At 37.9% G+C, this 13,879-nt stretch overlaps 1 protein-coding gene across 7 annotated transcripts in view; it reads left to right on the top strand.

The window, feature by feature from the left end:
• The window catches only part of LOC115217480, a 32,137-nt gene that overhangs the window by 6,383 nt on the left and 11,875 nt on the right, over window positions 1-13,879 (top strand). For 5 of the 7 annotated variants that reach the window (XR_005001195.1, XM_036507268.1, XM_029787187.2 and 2 more), the window contains exons 5-8: window positions 4,516-4,767; window positions 5,813-5,935; window positions 11,283-11,321; window positions 12,929-13,027. Coding sequence is in view for 6 of the 7 variants with exons in the window: in XM_036507268.1 (XP_036363161.1) it covers window positions 4,516-4,767; window positions 5,813-5,935; window positions 11,283-11,321; window positions 12,929-13,027 (513 nt within the window). In the remaining variant the exon portion in view is untranslated. The remainder of the gene's footprint in view (window positions 1-4,515; window positions 4,768-5,812; window positions 5,936-11,282; window positions 11,322-12,928; window positions 13,028-13,879) is intronic. The other 2 variants (XM_036507271.1, XM_036507269.1) reach the window with 2 other exon arrangements.

The following is a 13,879-nucleotide window of genomic DNA, read 5'->3' as shown; positions in this document are numbered from 1 at the left end:
CCGTAGCAGTTGAGGGAACCCGTGGAAGAGGTAGACCCAGGAAAACCTGGGACGAGGTGGTGAAGCACGACCTTCGGACGTTAGGTCTCACCATGGAAATGACTAGAGACCGAGACCTATGGAAGTATGCTGTGCGTGAGAAGACCCGCAAGACTAGTGAAGCCATAATCCGTGGCCCCTACCTGGGACGTAGTCAGTCCACCTGTGCATACCTTCCTTCTTGTGACACTTGTGAAGACCTGTTGAGGCAAGTGAGAATCGAATCGAATCGTATCAAATCAAATCGAACCAAATCAAAATAGATGAACATCAATGGAATTTGTATCCTTGTGGTGCCAGTGCCGGTGGCACATAAGAAAACCATCCGAACGTGACCGTAGCCAGTACCGCAATGACTGGCTTCCGTGCTGAGGGCACGTAACAAACACCATCCGAGCGTGGCCGTCCGCCAGCCTCGTCTAGCACCTGTGTCGGTGACACATAAGAAAACACCATCCGAGCGTGGCCGTCTGCCAGCCTCGTCTGGCACCTGTGTCGGTGGCACATAAAAAACACCATCCGAGCGTGGCCGTCTGCCAGCCTCGTCTGGCACCTGTGTCGGTGGCACATAAAAAACACCATCCGAGCGTGGCCGTCTGCCAGCCTCGTCTGGCACCTGTGTTGGTGGCACATAAAAAACACCATCCGAGCGTGGCCGTCTGCCAGCCTCGTCTGGCACCTGTGTCGGTGGCACATAAAATCACCCACTACACTCTCGGAGTGGTTGGCGTTAGGAAGGGCATCCAGCTGTAGAAACACTGCCACATCTGACTGGCCTGGTGCAGCCTTCGGGCTTCCCAGACCCCAGTTGAACCGTCCAACCCATGCTAGCATGGAAAGCGGACGTTAAACGATGATGATGATGATGATGAATTTATATTATTATTTCATTGAATACCACGCATCCATTTCTAAGTAAGTTTCTCTCTCTCGTTGCTCACACGTGACTATCATCCATCTTTCTTTTCCTGCACGACTTTCTAAGGACTGGACATCTATCTTTTCCCTTTTCAAAGAAAATATTTCATCCAGCATTTACTATTTTCCTCTCGTTCTGGTCTAATGACCCTCCATGTTTGTTTTCATTAAGTTTCCTTGTATGTCTTCACTGTCCTGTTTTTGTTCCCAACTTTGAGCCTCCATAAATCCAAAATTTTATTTTGGAATTTATGGAAGCAACTGTCTTCGAAGATTCATATTGCCGTTGAATGAGGAGCAGATAGACAGTCAACAACTGATGAAGGGTCGTTCTTTGTGTTACTTGTCCTATTTTCCATGTTTTTTTTTTGTCTCGTTGTTTGCGTATTTAACTCATTTGTATGCATACTTCATGTTGTTATATCTATGCACACACACATACATACACGCTAATATCAAACAGTGATAATGAGTGTTCAACACTAGTCAATAAATCTTTATCTGTGGGTTAAGAAGGCTACCAATGATTTCACGTAAAAAGAAATCTCTTATCAATTTTCGAGCCTGTCACATGGAAACGCTAGTGCTCATCCCCATTTTGGAAAAACGAGACTGTGTGGAATTTCAGGATGAATAAATATACAGATCATGGAAAGTAACTTATAAAGAAATCTTAATTCCTGTCTCCCTTCTTGAATCATTTTATGTGAGAACGCTTGTGCACATCCAAATTTATAAAAAAACATTACGTATATGTGTACATGCACATCCATACAAAACATGCAGTTCCTTGTGAATATCCCAGGGCTAATGCAGGGGAGGCAACAACTAAGATTTCCTTACAAGTTACGTCCCGTGATATAATAATAATAATAATTGTGTACAGTGCTCAGGTGCACTATAATATGTATATTATCTTCCTCAAAATCTTGTATTCTCATCCAAAATGGAGACAAATACCAATATTCCTGTGGCTACCATTAGTAGCCTTGTTAATCCACAACTAAAGTATGTATATATATGACGGATTCTCTTGTCATGAACGATAGATGTGGGTTCAGTAAAATATTGTGTTAATAAAATAAAATGTTCTATGGGCACGAATGTGTCTCTTGAGGTCTGCTGGTGCCTTGCAAGCCTTTCGGCAAATGGGACAAGTGTTGAGGACTCAGTTTGCTTCAGTGCTTGTGGATTATTTACTGTGTCTTTTCTTGAGTGAACAGCAAGGCTTGCTCTGCTTCATCATCATCGTTTAGCATCCGTTTTCCATGCTGGCATGGGTTGGACGCTTTGACTGGGAACTGGCAAGCCAGGAGGCTGCACCAGGCTCGAATCTGATCCAGTCAGGCGACACTGCCAATGACCCACACATGAATGGTGCTCATCGCATGCCACCAGCACAAGAGCCAGTCAGGCAGCACTGGCATCAGCCACAACTACAATTTCCATTTTTGATTGAGCTTTGATTTTGATTTTACTTGGCTCAATAGATCTCCTCAAGCATGGCATGTTGCCCGACGATTAAAAGGTACTTTTTAAAAGGGCTGGTTTGCACCACTGGTATAGGCTATGGCTTTGATCTCACATTACTTGCTGGGTCTTCTCAATCACAGCATATCTCCAGAGGTCTTGGTCTTTCATCATTGCCTCTGTGATACCCAACATTTGAAGGTTGTGCTTCACCATCTCATCCCATGTCTTCCTGGGTCTACCTCTTCCACGGGTTCCTTCCATTGTTAGGGAGTGACACTTCTTCACACAGCTCTCCTCATCCATACGCAGCACATGACCAGTGCAGTCGTCTCTCTTGCATACTACATCTGATGCTTCTTATATCCAACATTTCTCTCAGGGTGCTTACACTCTGTCGTATATGCACACTGACATTACACATCCAGCGGATCATGCTAGCTTCATTTCTTTCAAGCTTACACATGTCTTCAGCAGTCCCAGCCCATGTTTCACTGCTGTAAAGCATGGCAGTTTGCACACATGCATCATACAATCTACCTTTCACTCTGAGTGAGAGGCCCTTTGTCACCAGTAGAGATAGGAGCTTTCTGAACTTTGTTCAGGCTTTTCTTATTCTAGAAGCAACACTCTCCGAGCCTTCCACCCCACACTACAGACTTGGTCACCTAGGTAGCAGAAGCTGTCAACTACTACTACTTTCTCTCCCTGGCATGTGATGGAGTCTGTTTTCTGAGCATCTGCAGTGTTTATTGTCCCTGTGCATCTGACGCACACAAAAGCTATCATCCTGGTTGACCTTCCTTTGATGTTGCTGCACCTCTTATGCATACATAGCTTACACTGGGTACATCTTATGGAGTACATCTTTTCTAGAGATTGAGCAGAGCCATCTACCTGATGGAGTTTGTGGTGTGTTCACCTTCCTACTTACTAGGACTTTGGTTTTTGCAATATTGACTCTAAGCCCTTTTGATTCTAAACTTTGCTTTCACACCTGAAATTTCTTTTCTAGTTCTGGTAGTGATTCTGCTGTGCCACAAAACCACAATGATAGGTAAGGTTTCCATTGAGAGGAGCAGCATTTTGCTAGCGTGTCTTCATGTTTGTACAAAGTTGGTCCCAATGTTGGAGTCGATTTTGCCCAGATCTTTGAACTGAGTAGAAGCAGGACTGGTACCGGGTCCTGTGTTCTGATGCTTTGCTTTCCCAGAAAGAAAAGGGAATATTGATTTGCTTCAGATTGTCTTTTACTTTGTCTTTGAAGTGCAAGAGTGGCCCCTTCCAATTGACCTTACTGTTGGGAATTAGCGAAAGAGAAGTTGCATATGTCAGGTCACACTCAGGCGCTACTGGTAACATGTAACCTAGCACATCCTATTGCATAGTCGAGTCATCAGCGACTAAATTGGCAACCCCACTTAACTTGCTTTGTGAAGAGGGTGTTTATTGGACACCCTGTGGACGAAAAAACAAAACCTGTCAAAGGGTGGAGGACTAATCAATGGTCATCCAACAAAAATGGGTGTACATATGTATATATTGCTTTTACATATCTTATATATATATTCTTAAATCTCATATTTTTACTTTTTTTCGTGTGTGTATATATATGTATGGGGCAGATGAGACTCCTTACCCATGGTGATGGCAACCCATCTAGGAGAAGAAAAACTCTCTCTATATATGTGTGTGTGTGTGTGTATATAGACCTATCATCTTCATGGCTGATATTGCTTTGACAAAATTTGTCAATTTCCATTACTGCTGTAATAATTGTTCTTTTACAGCTAGCTAATTATACAGTTGATTTTGTATAAGAGGATATATATTAGACCCTCTTTAACAAAACCTACAATTTATGTATATATTTGGATATGTATGCAGTCATCTGCTAATCAAACATTTTCTTTACCTCATGAAATTACTTCAAGACTAGCAAGTTACACAAGAGGTGGAAGCCTCAATTCAAACCTAAAACATTTACACATCTCCTCAAGAGCCACACCTACATTTCTTCTGTAATTGGCTAATTCGTGCCTAGCCAATCTTCTTTAATATTCTCTTTTGGTTTGTATTCTTTTACAGATAGAATGGGATCAGTTTCTTCACACTGTAGATACTGCTCTCCATGGTGAGTCCCATGGGAAAACTAAAACACTTGAGGTTGGAGATTATTTATCCCAGCAACTAACAGTTGTTGATGTACTAGAGGGAAATTCAGTAACTCTGGACAAATTACTCCCAGTTTTCACTTCTCCTTATTTACTACTTGTTCTCCAGCGCCATTTTGCATGACTACCCTGACGTAAACATGTAATGGAGCTAGAAACTTGGAAGGTAAGCTTGTTTCTTCTCCCCCCCCCCCAGTCTACGATAACTCTAGTCATCATTTTTGTTGTCTCACTTTCTTCTGCAGAAATGTTATGTAACATGCGTTTTTACATGTTAACCTACATGTGATCCTGTATTTATGTATATATAGGTTACAGACAGGCTAATGGCAGTGGTAACCATCAAATGTGGCAGTAACTAGTAGTCACAACAGCACTTTCTCCAGCTGGTTCTGTTCTAGAATCTATACTTGCAGAAAATTTTCCTCCATTGCTAATAAGATCACATAGGTAATAGAAACTATTGCCTGCCTCCAGAGAACCATCTGTGCATTTCAGAAAATTTCTCTCTTTTATGTTTTTAGTTTTTGCTCCTCTGCATCTGTTGCATATTAACCGTTTAGTGTTCACATTACTCTGTTAAATGTAATACTTTTTCACTCAAATGGTTTTGAATTAATCATGCATTATCTTATAGCTTTGAAGTTTCAATGATGTGATTGTTTATTTTTAGAATGTCAATTTAGGTTAGAGGCTAGATATCGCCAGTTTGAATATAAACCATCTAGAATATTTGGGCCGGCCCATATGGCTGGTTTAAACGGTCTTCTTTGTCTGTTAACCTTCTTGTGATCCAACATACCAAAATGGCCTCTGCCAGTAACAACACTTCGCTCTAAATTCATGGATTATTTTCTTTCCCTTATTTGATAAGAGGAATGCTTCCCAAAATATTATAAAAGTATTAAACAACCTATGTAAAGTTATACAATATATTTTCTATGGTTTTTATTTATTGATGTCATTTTACATATTTTGCCTAACTTTTCACTTGCATTGCTCAGAATATACCCTTCCAGATTATAAACAATATTTCTAAGAAGTTAAAGATATCTATTCAGAACTGCTAAGCTGCCATTAATATAAGAAATATTTGAAAAGATATTTAAATTTACTATTAACCCTAAAAAATGTTGGTTCTTTTCTCCACCTTATTTCCCTAAATACTTAAATTGATAAAATGACTGACACAGTTTTATTTCATTTTGCAGTCAGATTTGAAAGCTTTAGGCTGCGATGTTCTACTTCTTTTCTTTGGATCACAGAAGTCTATAAAGCAGTGGTTGGCAGAAACAAAATCTTCTTTTCCTTCTTTTCAAGATTCTTCAAAAAATGTGAGACATTTTAAAATATTTTTCAGAAATGTTGAATTCTAAATATTACCAACAGTTGGAGAGTTGCTGCTGCTAACCCAAATGCTGAACAGTTGAAAATAACAAAATCTATGCAAATGCACAGATCTTTGATTGCTTCCTTTTTAAGATAGGCCTTTTTTTACCTTTTGAAAACTCTGCATCATTAGAAGCTTTCCTTATTTCTCTTTTCTTTCATTTTCTACTTCTCTACTACAATGCTTCAAGTGAGCTACAATGCTCATATATATATATATATATATATATATATATATCTATAAAATTGAATAATAAGAGTGTAACTCTTTCCATGGAATAACATGGAAGGGCTCAATATATTGAGCAAATATCAAAGTTCATGGCGGGAGAGAAAACAGATTAATTTATCATCCTCCTTATCCGGCCAATACATATTCAAATTGGGAATACAATCAAATATATACATATATATTTTTATTATATAATTCCAAGGTTGGGTGATCACAAGATATATACAGAAAATTACATCCGATAAAATAAATTAAAATCACAAGCAGGTGAGATGTTTAAAAGATTTACAATAGCCTTTCAATGAAATAAAATTAAATAGAGTAAGGCGAATTTAAACTGTCCTCGAATGAAATAAAAATAAAGCAGTTCATGGCTGAAATAAAAATATAATGAAGTAAGATATCTTACGATCATTTCAGGGAATACACAAAGCAAAAACTTTTCCTTTTGACTTTGGTGGCTGCATTTCCTTCATCAGAGATAGAATTTTTAAAGTTTAGGTTTTTTTTTAAATTTAAGTTTTTTTAAAAGAGTTTTTCCCACAACAACTGTGTGATCTTGGTAATAAATATAGAAGAGCTGAAAGAGTTGTAAATGAGTTTAAAGGAAAAAATAAAAATGAAAAGTGGTCCGGTATGTATAAAATAAATTTTCATGTCTTATAATTACTAGAAATAACAAAATTATATTTATACCTATACTAAATTATATGCCTGAATAAGGATGAGTGGAGATCTATATCGGAGAACACAGCATTTTAAAAACTTTTTGTTTTTTCTAAAATTTTAAAAATCTTTTTATTTTCTAAAAAATTTGAAAGTTCATAGCAAATTGTGCTGACATGAGATCAAGACCTCAGATATCTTATTCAGCAATAACTGTTCTTAATATATTTATGACTTCTTTCAAACAAAGTCTACAGGTTTTTATTTGGGTGTTATATGCAGTATACTCCCCCATGATAAACCATTTTAGAGAGTATATTCTATTACTGTTTTTTATATGACCAAAGCAGTTGAATTTTTCCTATTCACTTGTGCCCTATATCTAATCTTGAAATTTGTAGTGCTTCCAGTGTATACTTTTTTAACCTCATTTAAAGTATTCATTTATACACTACATTGTTGTGTAGACACTGACCCTCTAATGGACAATTATTTTGAGAGCTATAATCACAACTGTTTTTTGCAAAGCCACCCATTTCTTTATTATTATTTCCTTTGTTACTGTTAGTATTTGTCACATTTCATATTTTAGGCTTATTATTTGTGGCAATAATCGATCCGAGGCTCAATGTTGTGGAATAAGAAAATTTCAGAGTTGATTTGTTAAAAATAGAGTGGTTCCTATGTGTTGAAGGAAAATTATTCTCAATTTATTAATTTAAAGAATAACTGGGGAAGGTTTTTAACCTGTAAGGAGGGGAGGGGGGGTGAACCAAATAATATCCCATTTCCATGCTGTTTTTTATAGAATTCCCTAGTTACATTAATATTACCCACATTATTATAATTTAAATTCTTATTTTTTTGTATTATATCTACATCGTTCAAGTTCAAGAAGGTCAATATTAGATGGGATATCTATATTTAGATCACCCAATTTTGGGATCATTCTAGCCAGCTTAATTCTAAATACAGTATTTTTTTTATGTATGTTTCGTGTTAAAGCCACTATTCATAAGGGCCAGATACATGTGTGTATGTGATTATTAAAAACCTAGTCATTGGCAGATAGATTAGATATCCTAATTGATACCCCTTTAATTACTCTGTTAATGACACTTTTTAGATGGTTAGATAATATGTTGATATACTGGATAGTCTTATCCTTTAAATAAGGATAGAATAGGCCATTTTCCGAGTTCAGGATAATGTCTAAAACATTTGCAATCTTAGACACCTGTTTTCAGAAGTGATATTTAAATTATATCCCTTAAAGACCCTAATTAATTGTTTCCTACTCCTATCAATTTTTCGTAAGGGAAAGTTCAAAATGACAAATAAAGCGTCATCTCTATATAATCCCCTGCTAATATTTGGAAATTTCTCCTTAATAATTGATAATAAGAATAGCCCAACAATGTCAGTGATTTAGGTGGAATGAGAAGATCCCATCGTAACATCGAAATTATCTGGGATATCACTACGGGTCCAATATTTTTCATTATACGAAATTAATGTTTTTCTGGCAGTTTGGATTATCCCTTTTTCCAAAAGTGAAATGTTCTTAAATCTATTTTCAAATGCCAATGCCGTATGTAAAAGATTCAGAGATATTAACTGTTAATAATTATCATTGTCGAATTGTATAAAACAGGATTTTTCTTTTATTTTGAATTGAACAAAACCATGTAATTACATTACCAGTTCTGTTACATAGAGGTAAATCCACATTCCGCTTCACATGAGGGAAGATTCACAGAGATTCTCATAAATAAATCATGAGATGCTACTCTTGGATGACATCTTTTAAGTGGTTGTCTCTCTTAGGTTTGACTTTTGGGCCAACAATTGTGTTGGATGGTAAATTTGTTTGCATTATCATATAGTATATTCTAGTTGTATGTGATGTTCATATGCTTGTGTAGCAAGGTAGTCCTTCATAGGGGCATGTTCCTTCTGTGTGTGAAGTTCATGTATTATGTATATTTAAATTTCACATTCAGGAAAGGAGATATCCTGATGGGATTAGCAGCACAGGTAGTGTTTCTTCTTTGAAATGTTTGATAGTAAAATATTGCTCATGTATGCAAGGAGATTTCACCCCTAATATTTAGAATGTTAATTGTTGACTGTATGATATTTAATTTTTCAGTGATACAGAGTTCACATTTGGTACTGCATCTTCTGTATTTTCCGACTTTAGCAATGATGTTCCATTTTATCTGGGGTTTACTTATTCCACCTTGTTTCAATGTCCATATCATTATTGGAGAGGGATGTTATGTGTCTTTTATTTGTCTCTGAATGATGCCAGCTATTGTGTGTACCTCTTCTTGAATGAGTTGCCCATCATTCTGTCTGTCTTTGCTACTCCATTGGGATCCATGACCTTGGCCTTGTATACAATTTCTTTTCTGAGACAGTTGTTGTTTAGAGGGCAGTGGGTTGGAGATGTGCACCTTCATGATTCTACAACCCTTGCTGGTCATAGAATTAATTTGTTTAGTTTGGTAGTATTATAGGAGAAAATAATGCAATGTCATGCATGGGTAGTGGGTAATGAAGATTTATAGTAATAGAGGAGGTTAGTGGATGGAGTAGGGGGCAATCAGATAGTGAGGCATCTCCCCCCTACAACTATGATCAAATTAGTTTCTTTTATCTTTTAATTCTATTCAACAAGCAGTTTTAGCACTAAGTACAAAGGCTAAGGTTACCCAGTTATTTATACACTTAACAGCCCTCTATATACCCCCTTTAAGGCTGGAAGGATCATTAAGGAGATGATAAATCTGATAATACGATGGGGGGAGGGCATGAAATAAGAAGAGTGGCCATCATTAGATAAATAAAGGAGTTTACATTAAAAGGGGTTATGAAAGCAAATGGATAATAATAAAATAAGGATTCTAATTAAAAAATTAGGAAAATAATAAAGAATGTGAGTGGTAGATAGTCACTATGCAAATAATATTATAGGAATTAAAAAAATAATTAAAAATTAGTTAAAAATAGTATAATGGAATAAAGTAAAATAAGGTAATGTAAAGGATAAAGTAGAATAGCAAGTAAAAGGTGAACTGAAACAGAATAAAATAATAATAAAACGAGAGAATATATAATAAGCATAATTCAATACATAAATATAGCATGAAATGAATCAAAATATACGAAAAATGAGAAAATATAAGAAAGCAGTTTAGTATAAATTTCCAAGACATGATTTGAGATGTGTAGAATATATAAAGCAGATTCCTTAATATTGAGAATTTAAAGTGTAATCATCGTCATCATCATTTACCATCTGTTCTCCATGCTGGCATGGGTTGGACAGTTCAACTGGGGTCTAAGAAACCAAGGGAATGCACCAGGCTCCAATCTGATCTGGCAGTGTTTCTACAGCAGGATGCCCTTCCTAACGCCAACCACTCTGTGTGTAATGGGTGCTTTTTATGTGCCACTGGCACAGGGGCCAGAGAGGGCTGGCACCCGCCACGTTTGGATGGTGCTTTTTACGTGTCACTGGCACAGAGAGGTGTCGCTGGCATCAGCCACAACTATAATTTCCATTTGATTTGATGTTGATGTTCTTCATTCAATAGGTCTCCCCAAGCACAGCATGTCGCCCTACAATCGAAAGGTACTTTTGTTAAGTGACTGGTTATGCGACACTGGCATAGGCTACAGCTGTGGTCTCACTTAATTTGTCAGGTCTTCTCAGTCACAGCATATCTCTAGAGGTCTCGGTCTTTCATCATTGCCTCTGTGATACCCAACATTTGAAGGTCATGCTTCACCGCCTCATTACATGTCTTCCTGGGTCTCCCTCTGCCACGGGTTCCTTCCACTGTTTGGGTGTGGCACTTCTTCACACAGCTCTCCTTAGTGAATGGGGAAAGCTTGGTCTGCAGTGTTTGCACCTGTGTATCCTTGTCAAGAGCAGGGCTTATTAGCCACCAATGGATCCGTAAATGCAAAATATAAGCTAGTCCTCGACTGCACAATGTTCCTGAAGGTTAGCAATGGTCTTCCTTGGTCACGACTGGGCAGCCATCATATATACGTGTGTGTGTGGGGGGGGAGTTGTATGCATATGTGTGTGTCTGTATATATATATATATATATATATATATGTGGGTGTATGTATTATGTGTGTGTGTGTATATATATATATATATATATGTGGGTGTATGTATATGTGTGTGTTTATATGTGTATATATGTTTATGTATGTGAGAGTATGTATATGTGTGTATGTGTGTATGTCTATATAGATGTGTGTGTGTATAGATCTGCATGTGTGTATGTATGTATATATATATACGTGAGGTGGGGGTAATCTTGCTAGTAACTTTCTGTCACTTAATCACAAATTTTGTTTTGTTTTTTTCTAGATTTACTCTGCTCTTGGATTACGTAGATCTGTCAAGGAAGTAAGATATTTATATTATACTCTTTCCTATATATATATATATATATATATATATATAGTTAAATACTGATGTATAAATGAAAATATTTCATTAGCTGGGGTCAGACCTTACTTTGATAAATTCTACTCCTTGTTTTATTTCCATTTTTACGTAGTTTTTAGGAATGGCTTTAGAGAGTTGTGTCTGAGATCAATGAGAAGACTAATATATTGGAAGAGAAGCATGAACATCACATAATCCCATACTATTCTCCTGTAACCTACCATCAAATCTAAGGCTTCATAATTTTGTTAGAGATCATCATCGTTTAACGTCCACTTTCCATGCTGGCATGGGTTTGACTGGGGACTGGTGAGACAGAGGCTGCACCAGGTTCAATCTGGTCTGGCAATGTTTCTACAGCTGGATGCCCTTCCTAACGCCAACCACTCTGAGAGTGTAGTGGGTGCTTTTTACTTGACACTGGCATGAGGGCCAGTCAGGCGGTTCTGGCAATGACCATACTCACGCTCAAAAGGTGTTTTTACATACTACCTGCATGGGAGCCAGTCCGGCGGCACTGGCAATTACCATGCTCGAATGTAGTTTTTCATGTGCCACCAGCACAGGAGCCAATCTGTGGCCCTGGCAATGGTCACACTCTGATGTGCTTTTAACATTCCACTGGCACGAGTGCCAATCAAGCGCTACTGTCGTCGGCCACATCAGCAATTTTGATTTTGATTTCACTTGCTTCAACAGGTCTTTGCAAGCAAGGTTTATTATCCAATGAATGAGGGGTATTCATAAATGGGCTGGTTACACCCACTGGCATAGACCATGGGCTATGGTATCACTTGGCTTGTTGGGTCTTCTCAAGCACAGCATATCTCTATTGCCTTGGTAAGGCCCAATGTTCGAAGGTCATGCTTCACCACCTCATCCCAGGTTTTCCTGGGTCTACCTCTTCCACAGGCTCCCTCAACTGCTAGGGTGTGACACTTTTACACACAGCTGTCCTCATTAATTCGCAACATATGACCATACCAGCATAGTCATCTCACTTGCACACCACATCTGATGCTTCTTAAGTCCATCTTTTCTCTCAGGGCACTTACACTCTGTCGTGTATTCACGCTGACATTACACATTCAGTGGAACATACTGATTTCGTTTCTTGCAAGCTTACACATGTCCTCAGCAGTCACAGCCCATGTTTCACTTCCATGTAGCATGGCAGTTCGCACATATGCATTGTACAGTCTACCTTTTACTCTGAGAGAGAGGCCCTTTGTCACCAGTCTTTTATAAAGGACCATCTACCGAAAGGGGTTTGTGGTTTGTCTGCCTTCCTACTTATTAGACTTTGGATTTAGCTAGGTTGACTCTAAGGGCCTTCGATTCTAATCCTTGCATCCACACCTGAAACTTTCCCTCTAGTTCTGATAGTGATTCAGCAATTAGAGCAAGGTCATCAGCATAGAGGAGCTCCCAGGGGCATCCTGTCTTGAATTCCTCTGTTATTGCCTGGAGGACTATGATGAAACCCCACCTAGGTATATTTTCCTCCCATAAATGTACAATTTGTAATCTCAAGTAATTGATGATATTAATATATTTATTTACAGGTGTTTTGTATGAAGACCACACAATATTATGCTGCTGAAATGGCTTCTGATGGGATTATCCCAACTCCATATAAAGATTTCAATGAAGATATTTACCAAGTAAGGACATTTTAATATCTAACCACTCAATTTTATTTAAATGATCACCTCTAAAGCGTGGTTGATGCCAGTGCTAGCTGACTGGTCCTGTGCTGGTGGCATGTAAAATGCTCCATTTGAGCGTGGCCAATGCCAGTATCACCTGACTGGCCCTCATGCCAGTGGCACGTAAAAAGCATCCACTACACTCTCAGTGTGGTTGGCGTTGGAAAGGGCATCCAGCTGTAGAAACATTGCCAGATCGGATTGGAACCTAAGTGCAGCTTTCTGGCTTGCCAGCCCTCAGTCAAACCGTCCAACCCATGCCAGCATGAAAGCTGATGTTAAACGATGATGATGATGATGATGAGTGAGATGAAATATGATAACTTATTCTGAAATTATAACTTAGGATGGAAATCATAGCTTTTAGTTCTTATATTTCCATTGTAAACTTAAGACTACGACTGGATGTTAAAATCTGAGCAAAATAATGCAAATTACATGAGAAGAAGGATCGCAGAAACCACACAAATCTATATACAGTAGTCCCTCGTCATATCACTGTCCACCTCTTGCGCACTCAGTATATCATGGTTCACTTGTCATGCACTCAGTACATCGTGGATTTTTCTGGCTAATATTTGTAAATTTATACTGCAAACTCCTCAGTATATCTGGATTTCTGCAGTCGATAGGTATTTATATTTTTTTAGATTTGAATTATTTCTGTGGGAGGTTTTCAAATGTAACACCGGTGGTAGTCAAGAGATTACTGTACACTTGTACAGACACCCAACTTGTGATATTAAGAGTCACTGAGCATTGACTGAAAATTAAAACCTGATACAATCTGATCCTAAACCAAAATAC

The sequence above is a fragment of the Octopus sinensis genome, linkage group LG11 (assembly GCF_006345805.1).
Source record: "Octopus sinensis linkage group LG11, ASM634580v1, whole genome shotgun sequence".
Taxonomy (NCBI): Eukaryota; Metazoa; Mollusca; class Cephalopoda; order Octopoda; family Octopodidae; genus Octopus; species Octopus sinensis.
Note: the sequence above shows the minus strand (reverse complement) of the source record. Positions and strands in the feature narration are given on the sequence as shown.